General features: G+C 59.0%; 4 protein-coding genes across 16 annotated transcripts; 1 reads left to right on the top strand and 3 right to left on the bottom strand.

Moving 5' to 3' along the window:
- Positions 1-1,376: 1,376 nt before the first annotated feature.
- On the bottom strand, positions 1,377-6,056 carry PAFAH2 (platelet activating factor acetylhydrolase 2). 10 transcript variants are annotated; one of them, XM_085518089.1, is made up of 12 exons: positions 5,868-6,037; positions 5,480-5,567; positions 4,655-4,755; positions 4,387-4,537; positions 3,862-3,958; positions 3,703-3,771; positions 3,472-3,586; positions 2,619-2,732; positions 2,420-2,511; positions 2,186-2,356; positions 1,964-2,112; positions 1,377-1,699 (listed from the first exon to the last, which is right to left on the bottom strand). In XM_085518089.1, exons 1-12 carry the CDS (start codon positions 5,943-5,945, stop codon positions 1,605-1,607), a joined length of 1,320 nt encoding a protein of 439 aa, XP_085374215.1. In that variant the 5' UTR covers positions 5,946-6,037; the 3' UTR covers positions 1,377-1,604. The 10 variants fall into 10 exon arrangements, with proteins under 10 accessions (XP_085374215.1, XP_085374217.1, XP_085374221.1 ...); XM_085518091.1 differs by lacking the exon at positions 5,480-5,567 and having other exon boundaries at positions 5,868-6,055; XM_085518095.1 differs by having other exon boundaries at positions 2,186-2,511; positions 5,868-6,042.
- Positions 6,057-6,128: 72 nt separating this feature from the next.
- Positions 6,129-12,001, top strand: EXTL1 (exostosin like glycosyltransferase 1). 3 transcript variants are annotated; one of them, XM_015883748.3, is made up of 12 exons: positions 6,129-6,539; positions 6,655-7,830; positions 9,599-9,692; positions 9,761-9,868; positions 9,962-10,081; positions 10,151-10,283; positions 10,363-10,481; positions 10,766-10,861; positions 10,941-11,027; positions 11,198-11,358; positions 11,428-11,599; positions 11,679-12,001. In XM_015883748.3, exons 2-12 carry the CDS (start codon positions 6,899-6,901, stop codon positions 11,859-11,861), a joined length of 2,205 nt encoding a protein of 734 aa, XP_015739234.1. In that variant the 5' UTR covers positions 6,129-6,539; positions 6,655-6,898; the 3' UTR covers positions 11,862-12,001. The 3 variants fall into 3 exon arrangements, with proteins under 3 accessions (XP_015739234.1, XP_015739236.1, XP_015739235.1); XM_015883750.3 differs by having other exon boundaries at positions 6,147-6,539; positions 11,724-12,001; XM_015883749.3 differs by having other exon boundaries at positions 6,147-6,539; positions 11,721-12,001.
- Positions 12,002-12,540: 539 nt separating this feature from the next.
- Positions 12,541-14,761, bottom strand: SLC30A2 (solute carrier family 30 member 2). The gene is made up of 8 exons (XM_015883751.3): positions 14,468-14,761; positions 14,053-14,252; positions 13,752-13,898; positions 13,524-13,677; positions 13,276-13,450; positions 13,048-13,153; positions 12,834-12,968; positions 12,541-12,752 (listed from the first exon to the last, which is right to left on the bottom strand). The coding sequence occupies exons 1-8, from the start codon at positions 14,518-14,520 to the stop codon at positions 12,607-12,609; spliced, it is 1,116 nt and encodes a 371-aa protein (XP_015739237.1). The 5' UTR covers positions 14,521-14,761; the 3' UTR covers positions 12,541-12,606.
- Positions 14,762-15,330: 569 nt separating this feature from the next.
- TRIM63 (tripartite motif containing 63) lies at positions 15,331-18,433 on the bottom strand. 2 transcript variants are annotated; one of them, XM_015883778.3, is made up of 9 exons: positions 18,233-18,433; positions 17,973-18,142; positions 16,867-17,035; positions 16,505-16,600; positions 16,170-16,403; positions 16,022-16,044; positions 15,783-15,907; positions 15,623-15,694; positions 15,331-15,509 (listed from the first exon to the last, which is right to left on the bottom strand). In XM_015883778.3, the coding sequence occupies exons 1-9, from the start codon at positions 18,389-18,391 to the stop codon at positions 15,499-15,501; spliced, it is 1,059 nt and encodes a 352-aa protein (XP_015739264.3). In that variant the 5' UTR covers positions 18,392-18,433; the 3' UTR covers positions 15,331-15,498. The 2 variants fall into 2 exon arrangements, with proteins under 2 accessions (XP_015739264.3, XP_015739265.3); XM_015883779.3 differs by having other exon boundaries at positions 16,867-17,032.
- Positions 18,434-18,702: the final 269 nt, after the last annotated feature.

Here is an 18,702-nt window from a genome sequence, read left to right as displayed (position 1 = left end):
CAGCAAAGCCCCCCAGTGGGACCCTATAGATACAAACCCCCATATGTTAAAGACAGGGTGACTGAGAGCTGATAGTAGTCAAATGATGGAGAAGCTCCCAGATCGTGGTAACCCTTAACTGCTGCTTCCTGCCAAAAAAGCCTTCCAGCCAGGTCCAGTAACACATTGCATCAACCCAGGAATAGAGCGAGCATCACCACCATGTGCTACACCCAGGGATTTGTGTCACAGCTTCTGTGCCTGCTGGAGCATGCCATGGGGACAGGGATGGAGGATGCAGCAGGGAGGGGAATCTGGGCTGGGTTTGGAAGAAGCACTGAGCCTCGGGCTGGAACTGGAGGTGGAAATGGGCAGCTTTCAGCACACCAAAGGGTTAACACGTTGCAGTTGCCCTCCAACCACAGCCATCCCCCCCCTTCCCTAAGCCTTTACATAAGGCTCGTGCAGAATTTATAGCCTCCCTCAGCCACGCGGAGCTGGGCCACTCCCTGCAATGTCACAGCACATCACAGCAGTGCTAATTCTGGGAGGAAGATGGGACTTGATTTCTGCACCAGTCACTGTCTCTCACTGTTAGGTGGGACACAGAGGTACGTTCCCCCATGGGCTCTACAGGCAGTGACCTCAACTGTCCCCTCTCCAGCCTCAGTACCTTGGTCCTAGCGCTGCATCACGCTCCAGTACACTCCAAAGCATGAGGGCATAGATCAGCTCACAAATATATATCTGGAACCCCCAAAAGAATTGAGGTCTTGCAGCTTTGTCCACACCAGCCCTTGCTCTGCATGAAGATGAGCCCTCTGCTGTCGTGTCTCCCCCCCCCCCCCCAGAGCATCCTTACCTCCTCAATTAAAAGGAGACAGGGAGGAGAGGATTTGGCTATCACAGTGACACAGATGAAGGACAGAAGAAGGATGCTGCTCCCTCCCAACTCCCCTCCCTTCCCCCCCAGGTTTGCTGTCACCAGATGAGGAACAGCTCCCATCACCCAGAGCCAGGGCAGCTGATGGATCCCAGCTGCATGCAGTGCCACAAGCTCATGGCTTCTCCCTGCAGTGCAGGAGCTTTGTCCCAGCAGGAACAGCAGGGACAAAGGAGGAGCAGATGGACACCAGCTGCTGAGCAGTGTGTCCTGCAGTGCCTGCTGCATCCCAGCCCTAATGCCCACTTGTAGTCAGCACCCTGATCAGACTTTACCACCTCCATGCTCAGAGCCCTCATTACATCTTTCCTTGTGCTGGATCATTGCTTGAACCCCCCCCAACCTGCAGCAAACCCCCATTGCTTGAACCCCCCCCCACCTGCAGCAAACCCACTGCTGCAGGGCATGCAGTGCCCCCCATGCATGCAAGCAGGGCGCTGTCACCAAAGCAAGCTCAGGTCTGTGACCCCAGGGGTTTTATTCCCTGAGCTCTGCAGTCTCCAATAGCCACCACAGGCTCTCAAGCAGGGAGGGCTTCCCAGAAGCATGGTGGGCATCACAGCCACATCTTGCAAGCACAGTCTGCAGGCCTCACTCTCCCAGGGCTCCTCCTGCCCTCTGGAGGCAGACCCCAAACATTTTAGAGCAGCTGAACTCCCAGCAGCTGGATCCCAACAGGAAGCTACAGGTTGGAATGGCAGAAAGGTGCTTCTGGAATGATGGAGTCCCCGATGCCTTCAAGGAGACGGTCCCATCGAGCAAACTCCTCTCTCACATCTGCATGGGGCAGAGATGGTTTCAAGGTTATTACAATGATAATCACCCCAGTTTCACACATAAGAGGAGCAGCCATTGCACACATCTACTTTGCAGAGGCAGGACCAAGCCAGCAGCTTTCCCAAGGACTTCCCAACCAACACACCCCAATATCCCAATATGGCATTGCCATTTGTGCCCAGAAGATGGCAGCCATATGGAACAGGGATCACCAAACCAACCTCGTGCCATCCCAAGCCCCATCTAACTCCACCTGTCTCGTACCAAGGTGTCTCTGCAGGAAGGCCAGAGCTGCCTGGCTGGTGATGTCCAGGCACTTGTAGGGGTCCAGGGTGCCCCTTGCGTTGAAGACACGGCTGATGAGTTTCCCAGTGAGAAAGGCAAAGTCGGTCTGGCTCTGATGCACAGATCCCCTGGGGAAGGGAAGGGAACATGGGTGAGGGCCTCCCACTCCTGACCAGGCACCTGCCCCAACCCTGGACTCACAGGATGGTTATGATCTTTGTCTGGCTGTTCCTGGAGCTCAGCCTCTTCATTTTGGCCACACTATCAGGGGTCTGGAACTTCTCATTATTAATAAAGAGCACAGGTTTGGGCACCTCAGGGTACAGCACGTTCTCCAGGGGGAACATCCATGCATCCAGAGCCACAGCACACCTGGTGGGATGGGCACATGTATCCATAGCCCCTTTATGACCTTCCCATCCCAGAGCCACCCACCTGAACCTGGGTTCCTTCACCAAGGCCAGCACAGCTGTGACCCCACCAAATGAATGGCCCATGACGGCTGCTTTAGCCAGGTCAATGCTGTCCTGCAAGGAAGATGTGCACACAATAAAGGCATATTCCTATTTCCCACACAAAATAACCTGACCCTTCCAGCCAGGAGCACCCAGACCAGCCCTGCAGCCCCAGGTACCTTCAGCACAGAGAGGTTAAAGCCCTGAGGAAGGACGTTGGGGATGGATTTACCACTGCTGATGTCCCGGAAGAGCTGAAGTGCTCGTGCACACTCCTTTGCTCTGTGATGAACCTGCAGAGCAAACTGCCCCATTAGCTGAGCAAACCCACCCTGTGGGGGTCTGCAGGGGGGCTGCTTCTACCCCATATCCCCCCAGAAGAGCTGCCCTCAGCACTCAGATACATCTCATTCCCCTGCATTATCACAAGCATAAAAGCAAACAGGAGGCTGCACCGCAGTGGTTCCCACAGGGATGCAGTAAATTTATTGCAACGCTTTCTTTGTTATTCTTATTAACTCTTCATCTGATACCGCAGACCATTGGTGATAACCCAAAGCCCCCAAACACTTTCCTTCCTAAGCCACAGCAGCGCTGCCAGGAGATGCTGCACTTCAGACTATCTCAGACCGAGGCTCACATCCCAGTTCTGAGCACACATAGAAAATAACAGGCTTGGATTTAGGACTCTGCATGTCCTACAAAGGCTTCCAACCAGATTTCAGCTCCATGCTTCCCTTTTAAATGAGGAAGAAATGAGCAATGGGGAACCTCGCTGAGCAGGAAACCCTCCTGCTATCAGCGAGCAGCTGTGCATGGTAATCCCAGAGAGATGGGAGGTGGAGATCACCAGCAGGGCCTCAGGAAATAGAGATAAATGGAGTGGGGTGGGTTTGTCTCAGTTTACAATGAGAAAGCTCAGATTCAGCCCCAGTATCAACACAGTACGGGTTTGGGAAGAGCAGATCCCTTAGGATAGGGGATGTGATCCACCCTGGTTTGCCCACCCCAACCCCCCCAGTCCTCCCATACCTGGTTGTTCCGATAATAAAACTCCTTCTGGCCCCGTGGCACACGCTGGTGGGGAATCCACTGCTCCTGGATGGACTGTGCTGTGCAGAAATAGGTCATGGCAGCAGAACTGTCCCTGTACAGCAAGGAAGAAAGGGGGAACATGGCAAAGCAGCCCAATGCCCGGCCCCCATCCAGCCATGTATTTGGGGAGGGGGATCCTCTTGAGGCTGCAGGGACAATGGCACCAACCTGTGCTCCAGCGCAGCCACCACGAAGCCCCATGACGCCATCTGCATGCAGATGGATGAGTACACAGTGCTGGGAAGGGATGAGGTCAGGGCTTTATCCTGAGCACTGATGGGTCGGAGGAACCCATAGCACTAGAGTTCCCATCCCAGCCCTCCCTACCGAAAGGCCCCCAGGCCATGGGAGAAGATGATCAGTGGGTACCCATTGCTGCAGGGTTTGAAAGGTGCCTTCCAGCTCAGCGGGACCCTGCAGGAGCCTGTGGGGGACAAAACAACACCCCAAGAATAAAATCGAGATGGGCCCATCCTCTAGACCTCATTGAAGGGCTGACCACCACTAAGGCAGCATCTCTTGGACCCACAGCACCGACCCCAGCTCCTCTTCACACCACAGCCCGCTGCATTGGCTTTAAGCCCACGAAGGCAGCAGGTGTAGAGGACCTCAGGAATTGGACCTGGGAGTCAGAATGGGGGTAGTGGATATGTGGGGCAGAAAGAGATGAGTGGAGTTGGGGGCAGAATGAGGGCTCAGGACCTAGACTTGGGGGGCAGAAGGCGATGGGTGCACTTGGGGGACAGAATGGGGACATTGGAACTACTTGGACGGGACTTGGGGGGCAGAATGAGGGCTCTAGAGTTGGACTTGGGGGGCAGGATGCAATATGGGGATACAGCCCCCCCTCACCGATGGCGATGCTGAGCAGCGGAGCGCACCACCGCCGGCTGTAGCCGCTGAAGTCAGCCAGTCCGCTGCAGTACTCGTAGCGTGGGATCCACAGCGGCCGCTCGGCCCCATCCCGGGGCACGCAGGGGTAGAAGAGGCGGAAGAAAAGCCCCTGGAGGACAAGAGGGAACGGGGGGGAACGTGGTGCGCTCTGCTCCATCACAGCAGCGGCCGCAAGGTGTCCTCAGCTCTGCCAATACCCAGCAGCCGCCCCCATCTCATCCCATACCTGCTGTGTGTGTCCCACCATGACGTCCGCGCAACCCACGCGGTGCGGTCCCTTCTCCGGCGGCATCGCCAGCGACTGTTCCCCCCCCATGGCACCGCAGCCTGGGCAGAGTGATGCGGTCAGCATCCATCCCCCACACCTCCTCCTTCCCCCGTCACCAAATCCCCGCACAACTGACCCGACCCCATCCCATCCCATGGTAGGGGGGGAAGGGGCGATGTGGTTGAGCAGGAGGGGCTGACACTAGGAGAGCCCCGTGGACTATGGGGCGGGGGGGGGAAAGGGGTTGTGCACCGCCCCATGGAGAACTACAGCTCCCAACATATCCTCGGCTGAGGACTGCAGCTCCCAGAACGCACCGGATAACCAGACTACAGCTCCCAACATCCCCCGCAGAACTACAGCGTTCATTGCCCCTCCCATACGCAAGTAAACACCCCCAACCCCCCTCAGACCCCACCCTCAGACCCCCCCCCAGACCCCTCCTCGCAGCTCCCAGCGCTTCTCGCTCCCATCGCTCCCCGCCCCGTCCACTCCGCAGCTCCCATCGCCCCTCCAACACACATCTCCTCCAGCTCCCAGTTACACGCTGTACCCCCCACAGCTTCACCCCCCACCCCTCACACTCATCACCCCGAGGGTCCCCAGAGCCGCGACCCCGCACCTCCCCGTGTCACCGCTGCGACACCGCAGCTCCCAGCGCGGAAGTCGGTCCCCAGCTCCAATCCCAGCTCCCCAAAGCCCCGTGGTGCCGCTCGGCTCCTCCTGCCCCCACACCCTCCCCCCAACACCCTCGTCCCCACGTTCCCCTTCTTTAATTTAAACCGCTTTCGCAGCCCCACGTCCCCGATAATCCCCAGCGGCGGGGGATTAAGTCTCTACGGGGCCGAGCTGTCCCTTGGGCTGGGCAAATCTCCAAAGAAGAAAAACATAATAATAATAATAATAATAAATCCGTGACAATCTATACACGCAGCCCACGCGGGATAACAGAGCCAGGCGTGGGCCTGGCAGGGCTGTGGCGGTGCCATTCCTATTGCATGCCAACCTCTCCGCACCCAACCCCGTGTCCCCGCAGGCAGAGGCCGGCCGAGTTATATAATAATATATATGTAATATATTATAATATAATATATATACACCCACAGCTCGGGGCTGCCGGGAGGGGTGGGGGCAGCGAGCCCCAGCCTGCCTGCCGTGCCACGGGGCTCACCTCCCATAGGCGGGACCAGGGTGCCCCACTTCCACGTGTGACGAGGCGATGGAAGCGCTGTGGGGTGGGGGAGGGCATGGATACATGCAGGGAGAGCCACGGGACCCCCGCAACAAGAGGGGAGAACCCCCACGAGCTGTTGTGCCTCCGGGGTGCGGCTTTTTGGTGCCGTGGGGCCAAGCCCCCACGGGCTCGGGCAGCCAATGGAAGAGAGGGGGAGGGACTCGTTGTCGGGGGGGGGGGAGAGGGTGTCGGAGTGACAGATGGGACGAGGGGGTGACAGCGAGGGGAGTGACAGCTCGGGAGGGGGGAAGAAGTGAAGGGACACGGGGACAGCCCTGGGGGGAGAGAGGGACAGAGCCTGGGGGGGGGGACAGACAGCGTGAGGGGGGACAGACAGCGTGAGGGGGGACACTCGGAGTGTCAGCAGCCCAGAGGGGCACAGACAGTGACACCCCCAGGAGGGACAGCACGGAGCTGGGAAGCAGGGGGTGTCCTCATTGCAATGAGCATCGGAGCGCGGTGGGACCCCCCCCGGGGCGCGGGGCAGATGGAGAGCGAGGACCGCCCCGCTACCGTCCCACGGCAGAGTTAGGGCAGAGCCAGGGATGCCGGACCCCGAGGGCAGCACCGACCGAGAGCGTGTACCGGGACAGCGGAGGAGCAGCCGAGGTACGGGGGGGGGGGAGGTGAGATGGGGTTGTCTCCCGGAGGCTGCGGGGGGGAGTCCCGCCGGGATTGACCCGGTTGGAAGGGAAGCGATCATGCGACCTCGCTCCCTCCCCAGGGATTTGAAGCTGGGCCAGACGGCAGAGGGAAATGTGACCGTCGCTTCGCAGAGCTTGGGAGTGAAGGGAACGCTGCGCTGGAGGGGCGGCACAGGGACACCCACGGAGGGAGGATCGTGGGATCCCCCTTCCCAACACTGCGGGGCAGTCAGCACCAGGAGCCGCAACGCCTGGGGTCGGGGAGGCCGTTCTTTCCACCGGACCCCAGTACCCGTCCGAGCCTGATGAGAAGCTCCTGAACCTATGCAGACCAGGAAGAAATACATTTTCCTGACTTTCCTCACTTCTTGGCTTCTGCTTTTCTTCTTTGGAAGGGAGCAGCTGCGCCGTTTCGCTTTCTTTCCCATTAGGAACGTCGCAGCCCGCAGGACTTGGCCCCGTTGGGTGGATCGTACCATCCTACACAGCTTTGCAGAGCCCCGGGAGCTGCAGGGCAGTGGGGATACAACTCAGCCCTCACCCCATGCCCGGCGTTTGGCACAGCTGAATGCATCCCAGGGCAGCCGGTGCCGTATGGAGAGCTGCTTCGATGCCTCCCGCTGCCAGAATGGCTTTAAGGTGTTCACGTACCCGAGGGAGCACGGCGAGCCCATGTCGGAGAGCTACAGCAAGATCCTCAACTCCATTGAGCGCTCACGTTATTACACCCCACACCCCGAGGAAGCTTGTCTCTTTGTGCTGAGCATCGACACGTTGGACCGTGACCCCCTCTCTGCTCACTATGTTCACAGTGTGGAGCAGAGGATCCGCTCCTTCCCACTATGGAACGGTGGCCGCAACCACCTCATCTTCAACCTGTATGCGGGCACGTGGCCCAACTACACCGAGGAGCTGGGGTTTGATATTGGCCATGCCATGCTGGCCAAGGCCAGCTTCCACAGCAAGAACTTCAGGCCTGGTTTTGATATCTCCATCCCACTCTTCCCCAAGGAGCACCCACAGCGCGGTGGGCAGAGCGGGTGGCTGAACCACAACTCGGTGCCCCCTAAAAAGAAGTATTTGCTGGTGTTCAAAGGGAAGCGCTACCTGACCGGGATCGGTTCCGGTACCAGGAATGCTCTGCACCACATCCACAATGGGAGGGACATCGTGTCGCTCACCACCTGCAGGCATGGCAAGGACTGGGAGAGGCACAAGGACACACGGTGCGACCAGGACAACGTGGACTATGAAAAGTGAGTGGGATGGGGTTGGGGTCAGGTGGGGGGAGAGGCTCTGTAGGTTGCACAGGGAGTGGGGACAGTCCTGGTTTCATTTCCATCCAGAGAGGTGCTTTGAGTCTGTCCCATTCTGTATTAAAGTTGGAGCAACCTGGTGAGAGCAGCTCTGATCTGCAGTTGCCATTGCTGCTCCTAATGCGATTACTCTTTTTCCTAACACTGATGAATGATGCTTTTCTTCTCCCCTTTGCTGTCCTCCCCTAATATAAATGTTTATTTTGGAGATGGGCCTGAAACTTTCCCCCAGCCCAGCTCAGCTCCAAGTCCCATAAAACCAACGGGTGCTTGGGGCATCCTGGTGTGAACATCACAGTGTGGGCTCCCTGCCTGCAGCTTTGGAACAGCTCATGGCCACATGAGAACTGATGGGAAGTATAGGATACCAACCTCAAAGTATCTTAGGAGGTGCCGGGAGGTAAAAGCGGAGCCAGGGTTGCAGGTAATCCCCTAATGCTGTTTGTGATACACAGGGATTTACACCTCACCCAGGACAGCCTTAGACAGCAGATTGATGGTGAGCACGTGGCACATGGCTGTGTCCTCCTGTGTGACCATGTGTCTTGTCCCTGTTGGACACTTGGGCACAAAGGCATCAGCATCTCCATCACATCCACCCAAGGATGTGTATGTCCCCAGGTGGGATAGTGGCAGTGGGGCAGTGGGGACAGGACACCAGGGACAGGACACTCAGAGGTTTGGAGTTGTCCCTGTTTGCATGGGGACGCAGGAAACAACCACACCACTGAACCACAGGAGAAGAAGCCAGCCTTGTTCAGGGCTGCATCACCCTCCTCACTCTCGAACAAGCCAGTTCTGTGCTGGATAAAGGGCAGTTGTGGCCATGCCACGGTCCTGCCCCCCACCCGCCTCGGGGAGGGCTCCCTGCAGCCGCGGGTCCCCCATGGCACTGAGCCCGGCCATGCACAGGGGCCATGCGGAGGGAGCACGGTGGGCACCCGGCCCGGCCCTAACAAAACAAGGAAGCCCTGCAGGCTCGATTGCCCGGAAACCACAGTGCGTCAGGAGCAGAGTGTTTTGCATCGGGAGGTGTCGGCCCCGCAGCCCGGCCGGCGCCAGGATCCCGGCCACGGCCGCCTGCGAGGGAAGGATGCTCAGCCATATCGGGGACACATCACGTTCCCGTGGGGCAGGTAGTGGTGGGGTGGTCATGAAATATGGCCGAGGTAGAGCTTGCCCATGGATGGGTTCCCTGGAGGTGCATTTTGTTCCTAAAGGTTTGTGTTGGGCTGGTTTCCTGCAGGGATGCTGCAGCAACACAGAGCAACTCATCCTTACCTCCCAGCCACCCCATCAGCTCCCCAGCCTGGAGGTGGCTGGCACTGACCCCATGTCCTCACCACAGCCGGGTCCAGGGGACCTTCCCCTTGGGGTCAGCACATATCCCACATTGCTTTGGCCTCACAGTCCCTCCCCATCCCACCCAGGACCCATCCTCTCTATGTACAGGAACAGACAGGGTCTGTCCCACCCAAATGTCAATATTGGATTTTCCGGTGCGGTCGCAGGGCTCTGTGAATTCCTCTCCCTGCAGCCACACAGAAGGGGCTTTCATAGCCAGGGGGATGCACTGCCCACAGCTCCCCCTCAAAGTGGTGCCAGGACTCAGCACAGTTTGGGGCTCAGGGATTTAGGTGCTGACTGTGCCTCAGTGCTGGGGAGCAGACGGTGCTGAGCCCACACCTGAATCCCCTTCCCCTGCCAGGTTTGACTACCAGGAGCTGCTGCACAACTCCACCTTCTGCATCATACCCCGTGGCCGGCGCCTGGGCTCCTTCCGCTTCTTGGAGGCACTACAGGTACCAGGGGGCTGCGAGGGCATGAGGGACCATCCCTGGTGTCCCCGTGCTCATGGGGTCCTACACAGGCTGCCTGCATCCCAGTGCTGCTGAGCGATGGCTGGGAGCTGCCCTTCTCTGAGGCCATCGACTGGGGCAAAGCGGCCGTGATGGGCAGCGAGCGACTCCTCCTGCAGGTACTGGTGCTGCTCCACACTCAGCATCAAGGGCTGACCCGGGGGGGGAATGGGTGTGTATGAGATGAGAACCCCATCTCTCCCATCCTGCAGATCCCCTCAGCCATCCGCTGCATCAGCCCGGAGCGTGTGCTGGCGTTCCAACAGCAGACCCAGTTCCTGTGGGATGCGTACTTCTCCTCTGTGGACAAGATAGTGCACACTACACTGGAGGTGAGCCCGGTCCCATAGAGCTCCCCCAGGTTACCAGGGCCACCTTAGGGTGCTGACATCCCCACACAGGTCATCCGGGATCGGCTGCTCCTGCACCGCTCACGCTCTCGCTTCCTTTGGAACACACTGCCCGGGGGGCTGCTGGCACTGCCTGACTTCTCCACGCACCTCGGAGACTTCCCTTTCTACTACCTGCAGCATGGTAGGACCCCACACCGCAGCAGCGTGCTCTATGTGCCTATTGCCTGCCCCCACACCTCACCTTTTCCCCCACACTGCAGGCTCCAGCCCTTCTGACAAGTTCACAGCACTGCTCCGGGTTGCCCCCCCGCTGGGCACCCTCTCCCAGCCCACCCTCAAGCTCATCCAGGCAGTCTCCAGGTCCCAGTACTGTGCACAGGTAGGGAGGAATGGGGCTGGGAAGGACCCAGGGTGGGATTGAGGTGGGAGGGGGGTTGGCAGTGTGGCAGTGCTCGTGTCATCCTCAGTACCCCCTGCTTGCAGCAATGGGACCAGCCATGGTTTCATTCTGGGGGTGGGCCAAATCCTGGTGGAATGTATTTGGATGGAAGAGGTGCAGCCCTAAATGGAGAGCTGGGCTGGAGCTGGTCCCACTGCCCTGCAAACACTGATAACAGACTTCAGGCAATGCCCCTCCACTGTGCTTTTGTCCCCCTCCCACAGATCCTGGTGCTGTGGAGCTGTGAGAAGCCACTACCACCAAGACAAACATGGCCACAGACTGCTGTGCCTCTCACCATCATCCAGGGCAGGACGAAGGTACACAGAGCAGGATGCAGGGAGTTAAGGGTATGCACCCCATGGCACATCTCATATTGAACTCCCACTTCTGCTGCAGCTCAGCGACCGCTTCTTCCCATACTCAGCCATTGGGACGGATGCAGTGCTCAGCCTGGATGAGCACACCAGCCTCTCCACCAGTGAGGTGAGCACTTCCCAGCCCCATGGATCCAAGCAGGATGCATGGTGGTTACTGCAGGGCTGGCAGTGAGTGCTGTCCCTATAACCTGTTGCTCAGGGACAGGCAATGAGGCAGCCATTAGCCCCTCACAGGTCGCTGTGGGTTGAGGTGATGCCATCCCCTGCCCTTTGCAGGTGGATTTTGCCTTCGTGGTGTGGCGCAGCTTCCCTGAGCGCATTGTGGGCTTCTCTGCATGGAGCCACTTCTGGGACCCCGAGCAGAAGCGCTGGGGCTACACCTCCAGGTGGACCAACAAGCTCTCCATCGTCCTCACCACCGCCGCCTTCTATCACAGGTACCAGAGTGGATGGGGAGGGCCCTATGGGTCTGCGAGGCTGAGACCTACCCTCCTCATTCTCCATAGGTATTACCACAGCCTCTTCACCGAGTACCTCCCCTCGGGGCTGCGGGAGCTGGTGGACAGCCTGGCTGCCTGCGAGGACATCCTGATGAACCTGCTGGTGGCTGCTGTCACCAAGCTGCCTCCCATCAAGGTCACACAGTGGAAGCAGCACAAAGAAGCTGTGTCTCAGCCGGTACGATGGTGTCCTGGGGCTCAGGGACCCCCCCTGGCTATGGGCAGAGCCCTTCACCCTGCATTCTCCTCCTGCCCAGGTGAAGGGCACGGCAGCAGACAGCACCCGGCATTTCTCCCAGCAGCAGGACTGCCTCAACCAGCTGGTGGACTGGTTTGGTTCCATGCCCCTTGTGTCCTCCCAGCTGCGCCTCGACCCAGTGCTCTTCAAGGACCAGGTCTCTGTCCTGCGCAAGAAATACCGCTACTTGGAGAAGCCTTGAGCTCAGCCCTGCAGCCCATACCCCTGCACAGACCTCACAGGGCATGGCACAGCCCTCCTGCACCAAGTGCTGCCAAGGGGGCTTTATTCCTGATTGGGTTTTACCAGTGCAATAAAGGTCGGTGGAGGTGTGAAGTCTGACACGGGGTGAGCATTCTGTACCCAGCAATGGCACAGCACTGTGCCACCTCTCACAGCACCTCTGGGCTCAGCAGCCACTGCTGTGCTCCCATGTGTTGTCCCCGAGCCCTGCTCCACACATTGCAAGGCCAACATCCCGTGCCTGTGTCCCTGTGATGCTTTCCTGCCACCATCCCCACTCTGCTAACAGCTGGCCGGGAGGGCTGAGCTTCCCAAAGGTAAACAGAGCTGCGATAAGAGGTGAGAGCAGAGCGAGCCGGTCCTCCCTCCCCCCCAGAACGGGACAGTGGGATCGAGGGCTCCTCCCCCTGCACCCCTCCACCCCTCTCTACCCCCAACGCTCCCCAAAGCTGGGGGGGAAAAGCATTGTTTCAAACGCTTTTCACAGCTAAAATAGTGGAAAGAGAAGCAAGCGCTGCCCTCCGCCCCCTCCTGCAGCCCGGGCTCTGCTCTCACTGCCGTCACTCCCCGATAAAGCCCAGCTGCCTCCAGACTCAACATCACCCATCCCGAACCCAGCCCCCGCGGGCACCCGGCGCTGCTGTTTGCTCGCGTTTATTTTCCTCCTATTAAAAAAAACTGGTGGGAGAGGGACAGGGTGGAACTCAGTCGCTGGGGGGCTGACATTCACGGCAGTCCCGCATGTCCTCGGAGTAGCTCTCGATCTGGATGGTGGTGGTGTGGAAGCGAAAGGCACGCTGCAACCTGGAGCTGGCCTCCTCCAGCACCTCCTGCGAGTCGGCATCCGCATCTACAAGGAGCCCGGAGGGTTGTTGGGGGCCGGAGGAACCCCCATATCCCATTCCCCGGCCCTGCATCCCTCAGCACTCACTGATGGCGATGTGCACAGAGAGCAGCGGCTGCGAGGCTGTCAGCGCCCAGATGTGCAGGCTGTGCACCGCCTCCACGCCGCCCACCGCCAGCAGAGTGTCCCGCACCGCGTTGAAGTCCATCCCCCTGGGGGTGCCTGGAGGGACACGGGGTGGGATGGGGATAAGGCACTTATGGGAGGGGGGTACATATCACCACTCTGGGGGGCTCCCTACCCTCCATGAGGACGAGGAGGACGTCACGAAGGATGGTCAGCGTTGTCCCCAGCACCAGAACGGAGAAGAGGAAGGTGCAGATGGGGTCCACAAACTTGTACTCAGGCTGGGAGGGGTGGAAGCAGGTGAAACCCCAACAAGTGCAGCCAAATCCCCATTAACAATCAACCCCATCTCACCTCATGGCTGGACAAGACTATGTCCCCCATATCTCCCTCCCCTCCATACCTTAAAGAAGATGATGTAGGATGCAATGAGGACGCCGACGCTCTGCAGCAGATCCCCCACCACGTGGACGAAGGCAGCACGGACGCTGGCATTGGGCTGTTCGTGGGTGTGGGGCTGCTCATGAGCCCCTCCATGGCTGTGCCCATGGCCTGTTTGGTGCAGAGCCACCCCCATCCTGCAGGCAGGGCAGCAGTGACTTCCCCAGCCACCAATCTCCTGCCCAGGGGTTGACAGCACATCATACATACACAATATTGACGGCCACGGCGCAGGCAGAGGTGATGAGCATGACACTGCCTTCAATGTCGTAGTCACCCAAGAGCAGGCGTTGGGCCGCCAGGTACACCAGGACACCCGTCACCACCCAGATGGACAGCACAGAGAGCAGGGCCCCCAGGATCTCTGCAGACAGCCCTCCATGTCATTGTGCCATAGGGATGGCACACAATGGGGCTGTAGCTGGATCCTGAGGTTACCTGCCCGGTGCCAGCCAAAGTTCATGGTTTTGGTGGCGGGACGTGAGGACACCCAGAGGGCAAAGAGGCTGATCATGATGCTGGCAAAGTCCGTCAGGAGGTGGGCAGCGTCCGTCAGGATGGCCAGGCTGTGTGCCAGGTACCCACCTGTGGTATGGATGGGGGATCCCCATCCAGATCCAAGCATATGGGCATCCCATGGCAAAACGAGGTGCCCTGCCTGCCCCACGCCTGCACCCACAGCACAGAATGAGACAAGAGGGGCCATGCAGGGCAATGTGTTCACCCAGCGTTCACTCACCCACAGCTTCCCCCACCATGAAGATGAGGCAGATGCCAGCAGCCACATAGAGCTTCCTGCGTGCCCGCTGCTGCTGGTGGGGGTCGCTATCAGCCCCCCTTGCATGGCAGTGCCGGCGGTGCCGTGCCCTCAGCTCCAGGGTGGGCGCCTGGCCCTGCGCTGAGCCGGCTGTGTGCTTCTGTACCATCCCCAAGTAGGACCTGCAGGGAAAGGTGACATCGGGGCACCCGGTTGGGGGACATGGGGGAGGGAGGAAGGGATTTGCAGCCCGCTCTTTGCATTTAGCCCTGCTCCGACGTGTCCCCTTCCCCAGATCCTCTCCCTAAACAGATGGCTTTGGCAGACCCCATCCGGGAGCACAGTGAGGAGAGGGGTGCACGCAGGTTTCCAGCCCCCCCCCCATTCACCCTCTTACCTGCCCACTCCCTCGCCCAGCAGCTGCTGCTTCTCCCCTCCGCCCGCTGCCATCCTGCGGGGTCCGGCGCTGCTGACCCCGATGCGGGTCCGGAGCTGGTGGCAGCTGTGACCGCGGCCGTGTGAAGCACCGGGACCCGTGTGCAAAGCAAGGCCGGGGGGAGGAGGGCCAAGCCGGCTGCAAATCGCTTGCTGAGCCTCGCCCCACGCTGGCCGTGCCGCAGCCCGCAGCCGGGGGGCTCTCGGGGTCACGGAGGGGCTGCTCTGGGCATCCCCATGTGTATCACACAGAAGCACATCTTAACCTGCATGCAGGATGTGGCTGCATCCCTTAAGGACAGAGCTGCATTGGTGCACCCCCTCCCCACCATGGGAACAACCCCCCCCCCCCCAGTTTGTGGTTGGACACCCCCATAGCAGTGACTGCACCCCACTGCCCCCAGGAGCAGCACTGATTGCTGTGGGGCTGACTCCAGCTCTGGGCTCTGCTTTCAGCACTGCCTCAGTTTACCCTCAACCCTGAGCTGGGTTTATGTTGGCACAGAAGAACCCGACTGTGCTGTGATTTTGGACCCATGTGAGCTCAGCTCCATGCTGTCCCCTTTTGGGGCTGGCAGAGTTTGGAGCACCGTCACCCCATGTCCCCGAGGCCGGGTAAGCACTGGGATAAATCCTGCTGGGTGCTGACCTGTCACATCCCGGGAGCACAGCCAGCATGAGGTGCCAAGGCCACCAGAGGTGTTAATTAGGCTGAGAATTGGGCACTGATCCCATAGCAGAGAACACTCCCACATCCCCAAACCCATCACAGGGTGAGAAAACGAGAGGTGAGAGAGGAAAAGAAAACAAAAGCCAGAGCACCAGTTTTCTGTACAAAATACACAACTCCATTACAATTATATACAAAACAAGGAACATATAAAACGTGCGGAATAGTCCTCTTGGCACCCGTATAGAAAAGTGTCCTGTACTGGAGCTGGATGGCCGGCCCCGTCAGTGTGTCCCCAGGTTCTGTCCTGGACATCCTGTGTCCTACTGGGGGGCTGCAGAGGGAGAGGGCAGTGAGTGGGACTTCATCAATCCTCTGTCATCCCCTCTGTCTGTGGGGTTTCCGCTGTGATGCTGCTGGTGCCGGCACAGAGAGGGCTGGCCCTACCTGCCACCACCCTTTCGGGTTCTGTGTCTCCTGTATCTTCTTCCACCTCTTCATAGAACTCATCTTCTTCATCTGTAAACAGGCACCGGATGTCAGTGAGGGGCAGCTGCTGAAGGACCTTCATTGTCAGATCCCAAAGGGTTTTTTGGGGTGGAATTACCTGGCTCAAAGTCGAGGGCGCGGACAGCATCGGCGAGGTGCTCAAGACTGACTGTGAAGGCGTCCATGCTCTCATAGCCTTGCTCGATCTTCTCCAGCTTGCCACCCTTAGAGGCTTCCACAATGCTGGGGGAGGGAGCACAGCATTGATCCCACAGCCCCAAGCATAGAGCAGAGCCATATGACCCACATCTGGCAGGGGATGGGGATCCCACAGCTTTCCCCAGTTCGGGCACTTACGTTTTAATGAGCTGCTTGGCATTCTGTGGAAGTAAGAGGAAAGGTGAGGATGGCAGAGTAGCAACACCCAGCATGTCCCTGTGCCACCAGGACGTGGCACAACAGACTCCCAATAGGAAGCAAGGGCTTTAGGGGTTGGGGGTCTCACCATGAGGAAGGCGGCCCCGCCGGTCTCCTCCATGGCCTGGATGGCCGTCTCCACCAGCCGGCTGGACTTCTCCAGCTGCTCCTTGTACTTGTGGATGAGGCCCTGCACAAAGCCTGTCTTGTCCTCCTGCTCACGGGTGATGCGTCCCAGTAGCTCCGTCTTCTTCTCCTCCAGCAGAGCCATAAACGCATCAAAACGTGAGCAGAGCTCTTGCTTGGCCGCCTCGCTGTTCTCCTATGGGGACAAAGATGTGTCCTTCCAGCCCCTGTGTCCTCTGCTCAGGGGCTGCCTCCCCCAGCACTTGGTTTCTGGGGGGATGTTTCCATGTCCCTCACCTCAGTGCTGCGGCAGGAATCTTCCAGCTGGGAAATGATGGTCTGGATGCGGTCGTTCCCCGCTACTAGCATGGAAATGCAGTTGTTCAGCTCGCTCTGGGAAGGGACAGATGGACAGAAGCAGCTTTAACCCCTGCAGGGCACAGATGGGTGCTGCCAGGGTATCACGATCCAGCCCCCATCCCACAGGCTGAGAGGGGGGGGCATCGCACTAAATATAGGCCTGTCTCCTGGTCAAAGTCAGCCTGCTGCCTATTAATACCCCATGAGGCATCCCAATGCTATTTGCAGCCACCCTAGCTCAGCACATCGCCCAGATCTGGCCATTCCCCACTGTGGCCCCATGTCCCCCCATGTTGCACCTTCTGGCCCTGGAAGATGCTCTGCAGAGGGGCGACTTCGCAGTCCTTGTGAGCACCGAAGACCTTGCACATGGAGCAGGTGGGGACCTCGCAGGTGACGCAGTAGATGTTGATCCTCTCATCCTCATGATCCTTGCACATGGGGTGCTCCCCCTTCTTGAGCGGCCTGCTGGAGAGAGCAGCCCAACCACAATGACATCCCCAGCACAATGACATCCCCACCATATTGACGTCATGTCCCCATCATGGTGACGTCCCCACAGCAGTGACCTCCCCACCCAATGCAGAACTACTGCCCCATAACCGGATCCTGGCCTTATCCTCCTGCATGCCCAGTAAGCCCAGTTTGTAGCAGTGTGTCATCAGGCATGGCAGCAGTTGGGGCCACGCTCCAGGGATGCTACACAAGCTCCTAATTTTAGCTGAGTGCTGCTGGCATTTATTATTATCATCCAACGCGTGACCCGGGCAGGGGCTCCAGGGAGCTCAGGGGGGTGACAGCCATTGAGTCACCACTGGGGGGTTCGCCAGCTCCCCCCCGGGGGCTGCTGCCACCTGCCACGTGCCTTCCATCCCTGTTCCCATGGAGCTGGAACAATATTTACAGTGGGGCAGGAGAATGGGGAGATGAACTCACATGTCTGGGTCCTTTAAAAAACATCACCCCCCTGTTTGTCCCCCTCCTGCTGCACCTCTGCCACTAAGTAATGCTGTCAGACCCCTCAGGCTGTCCCCCTGTCCCTTATCATTCCCTGCTGTCACAAGCAGAGCCTGGATTTGTCCCTCACACCCCTTATCTTCAACATAAAGCCAAAGCTGCAGGGTGCCAGGATGGGGGCTGGATTCGTTCTTCTGCCACCCCCTTAGGGTCCCCCTGTCCCCACAGAGCAACCGCAGACTAGAACAGCACAGGCTGGGAGGGAGGTTTGGGCTGGGAGATGGAGATTTGTGTTGGGGGTGAAGATTCGAGTTGAGAATGGAGATCTCAATTGTGAGGTGGAGATTTGGGTTAGGGAAAGGTGGGGAGGGGAGCACCAAGCCAGCCTCCCTGGTTCCTCGCCCCCCCAAAAATGATGTGGCTGCCCCTGTGTCCCCATAGGACCAACCTGGAGAACTCCTGCTTGTAGATGTCGATGATGTTCTCCACCAGCAGGTTCCTCTGCAGCCCGTAGACACCGTGGCGGTCCAGCAGGACCTCATGGCGACACGTAGGGCAGCGGAACCGGCCCCCTGAGATGATGCTGCTGCCCCGGCTCTGCCAGTATGGGTTGGCAGCCTGGAGGGGGACAAGGACATCGGGGTGTCCCCAGGTGCCCCTGCAGAGCATCCCAGAGCAGGGCAACGTCCAGGGGGGTCCTCATCTCACCTGGAAGATGTCGTTGGCACACTTGCGGCAGAGGTTATGCTGGCAAGGCAGGATCACCACAGGCTTGCTGAACATCTCCAGGCAGATGGGGCACAGTAGCTGCTTCTCCAGGCTCTCCATGGGGCTGCCATCACGTAGGATGCTGGGCTGGAAATCCATTGGTACGGCACTGCTGCTCCTCCTCAGAGCAATCTCAGTTCTGGAGCCGGAGCCCCTCGTGCAGCTTTTATCCATAGCCCAGCAATCACGTGGAGTCGGCTCGGCTGTCCGAAGGTATCAGCTGTCACATGGCGGTGACAATCGAGGCGCGCGGCCGCAGTAAACAAGCTGGGGACATGCTGGGGACATGCTGTCCGTATGGCCCTGCTGGGGAACACCGAGAGACTGGGGGGGGGTCGATGCTGCTGGGGAGTCAGGATGAAAAAGCACCGGGCTGGGGGTTTGCATTGCCCTTTGCACCCTCAAAATGC

The sequence above is a fragment of the Coturnix japonica genome, chromosome 17 (assembly GCF_054131305.1).
Source record: "Coturnix japonica strain WE chromosome 17, WE-NBRP24, whole genome shotgun sequence".
NCBI lineage: Eukaryota > Metazoa > Chordata > Aves > Galliformes > Phasianidae > Coturnix > Coturnix japonica.
Note: the sequence above shows the minus strand (reverse complement) of the source record. Positions and strands in the feature narration are given on the sequence as shown.

Excerpts from the sequence above, each read along its gene's own strand:
- PAFAH2 (XM_085518095.1), bottom strand. The coding sequence starts at position 5,945 with ATGCCCTCCCCCACCCCACAGCGCTTCCATCGCCTCGTCACACGTGGA. Across the intron at positions 4,756-5,479 it reads GACGTGGGGCTGCGAAAGCG|GCTGCGGTGCCATGGGGGGG; the intron begins GTTTAAATTAAA and ends CACTCTGCCCAG. Across the intron at positions 2,113-2,185 it reads ACAAAGATCATAACCATCCT|GGGATCTGTGCATCAGAGCC; the intron begins GTGAGTCCAGGG and ends TCCCTTCCCCAG.
- EXTL1 (XM_015883748.3), top strand. The coding sequence starts at position 6,899 with ATGCAGACCAGGAAGAAATACATTTTCCTGACTTTCCTCACTTCTTGG. Across the intron at positions 10,284-10,362 it reads TTTCTACTACCTGCAGCATG|GCTCCAGCCCTTCTGACAAG; the intron begins GTAGGACCCCAC and ends CCCACACTGCAG. Across the intron at positions 10,482-10,765 it reads GGTCCCAGTACTGTGCACAG|ATCCTGGTGCTGTGGAGCTG; the intron begins GTAGGGAGGAAT and ends CCCCTCCCACAG.
- SLC30A2 (XM_015883751.3), bottom strand. The coding sequence starts at position 14,520 with ATGGCAGCGGGCGGAGGGGAGAAGCAGCAGCTGCTGGGCGAGGGAGTG. Across the intron at positions 13,451-13,523 it reads GCCGTGGCCGTCAATATTGT|GATGGGGGTGGCTCTGCACC; the intron begins GTATGTATGATG and ends CCCTGCCTGCAG. Across the intron at positions 12,969-13,047 it reads CCTCCTCGTCCTCATGGAGG|GCACCCCCAGGGGGATGGAC; the intron begins GTAGGGAGCCCC and ends GTGTCCCTCCAG.
- TRIM63 (XM_015883778.3), bottom strand. The coding sequence starts at position 18,391 with ATGGATTTCCAGCCCAGCATCCTACGTGATGGCAGCCCCATGGAGAGC. Across the intron at positions 17,036-17,972 it reads TACAAGCAGGAGTTCTCCAG|CAGGCCGCTCAAGAAGGGGG; the intron begins GTTGGTCCTATG and ends TGCTCTCTCCAG. Across the intron at positions 16,045-16,169 it reads GCGGGGCCGCCTTCCTCATG|AATGCCAAGCAGCTCATTAA; the intron begins GTGAGACCCCCA and ends TTACTTCCACAG.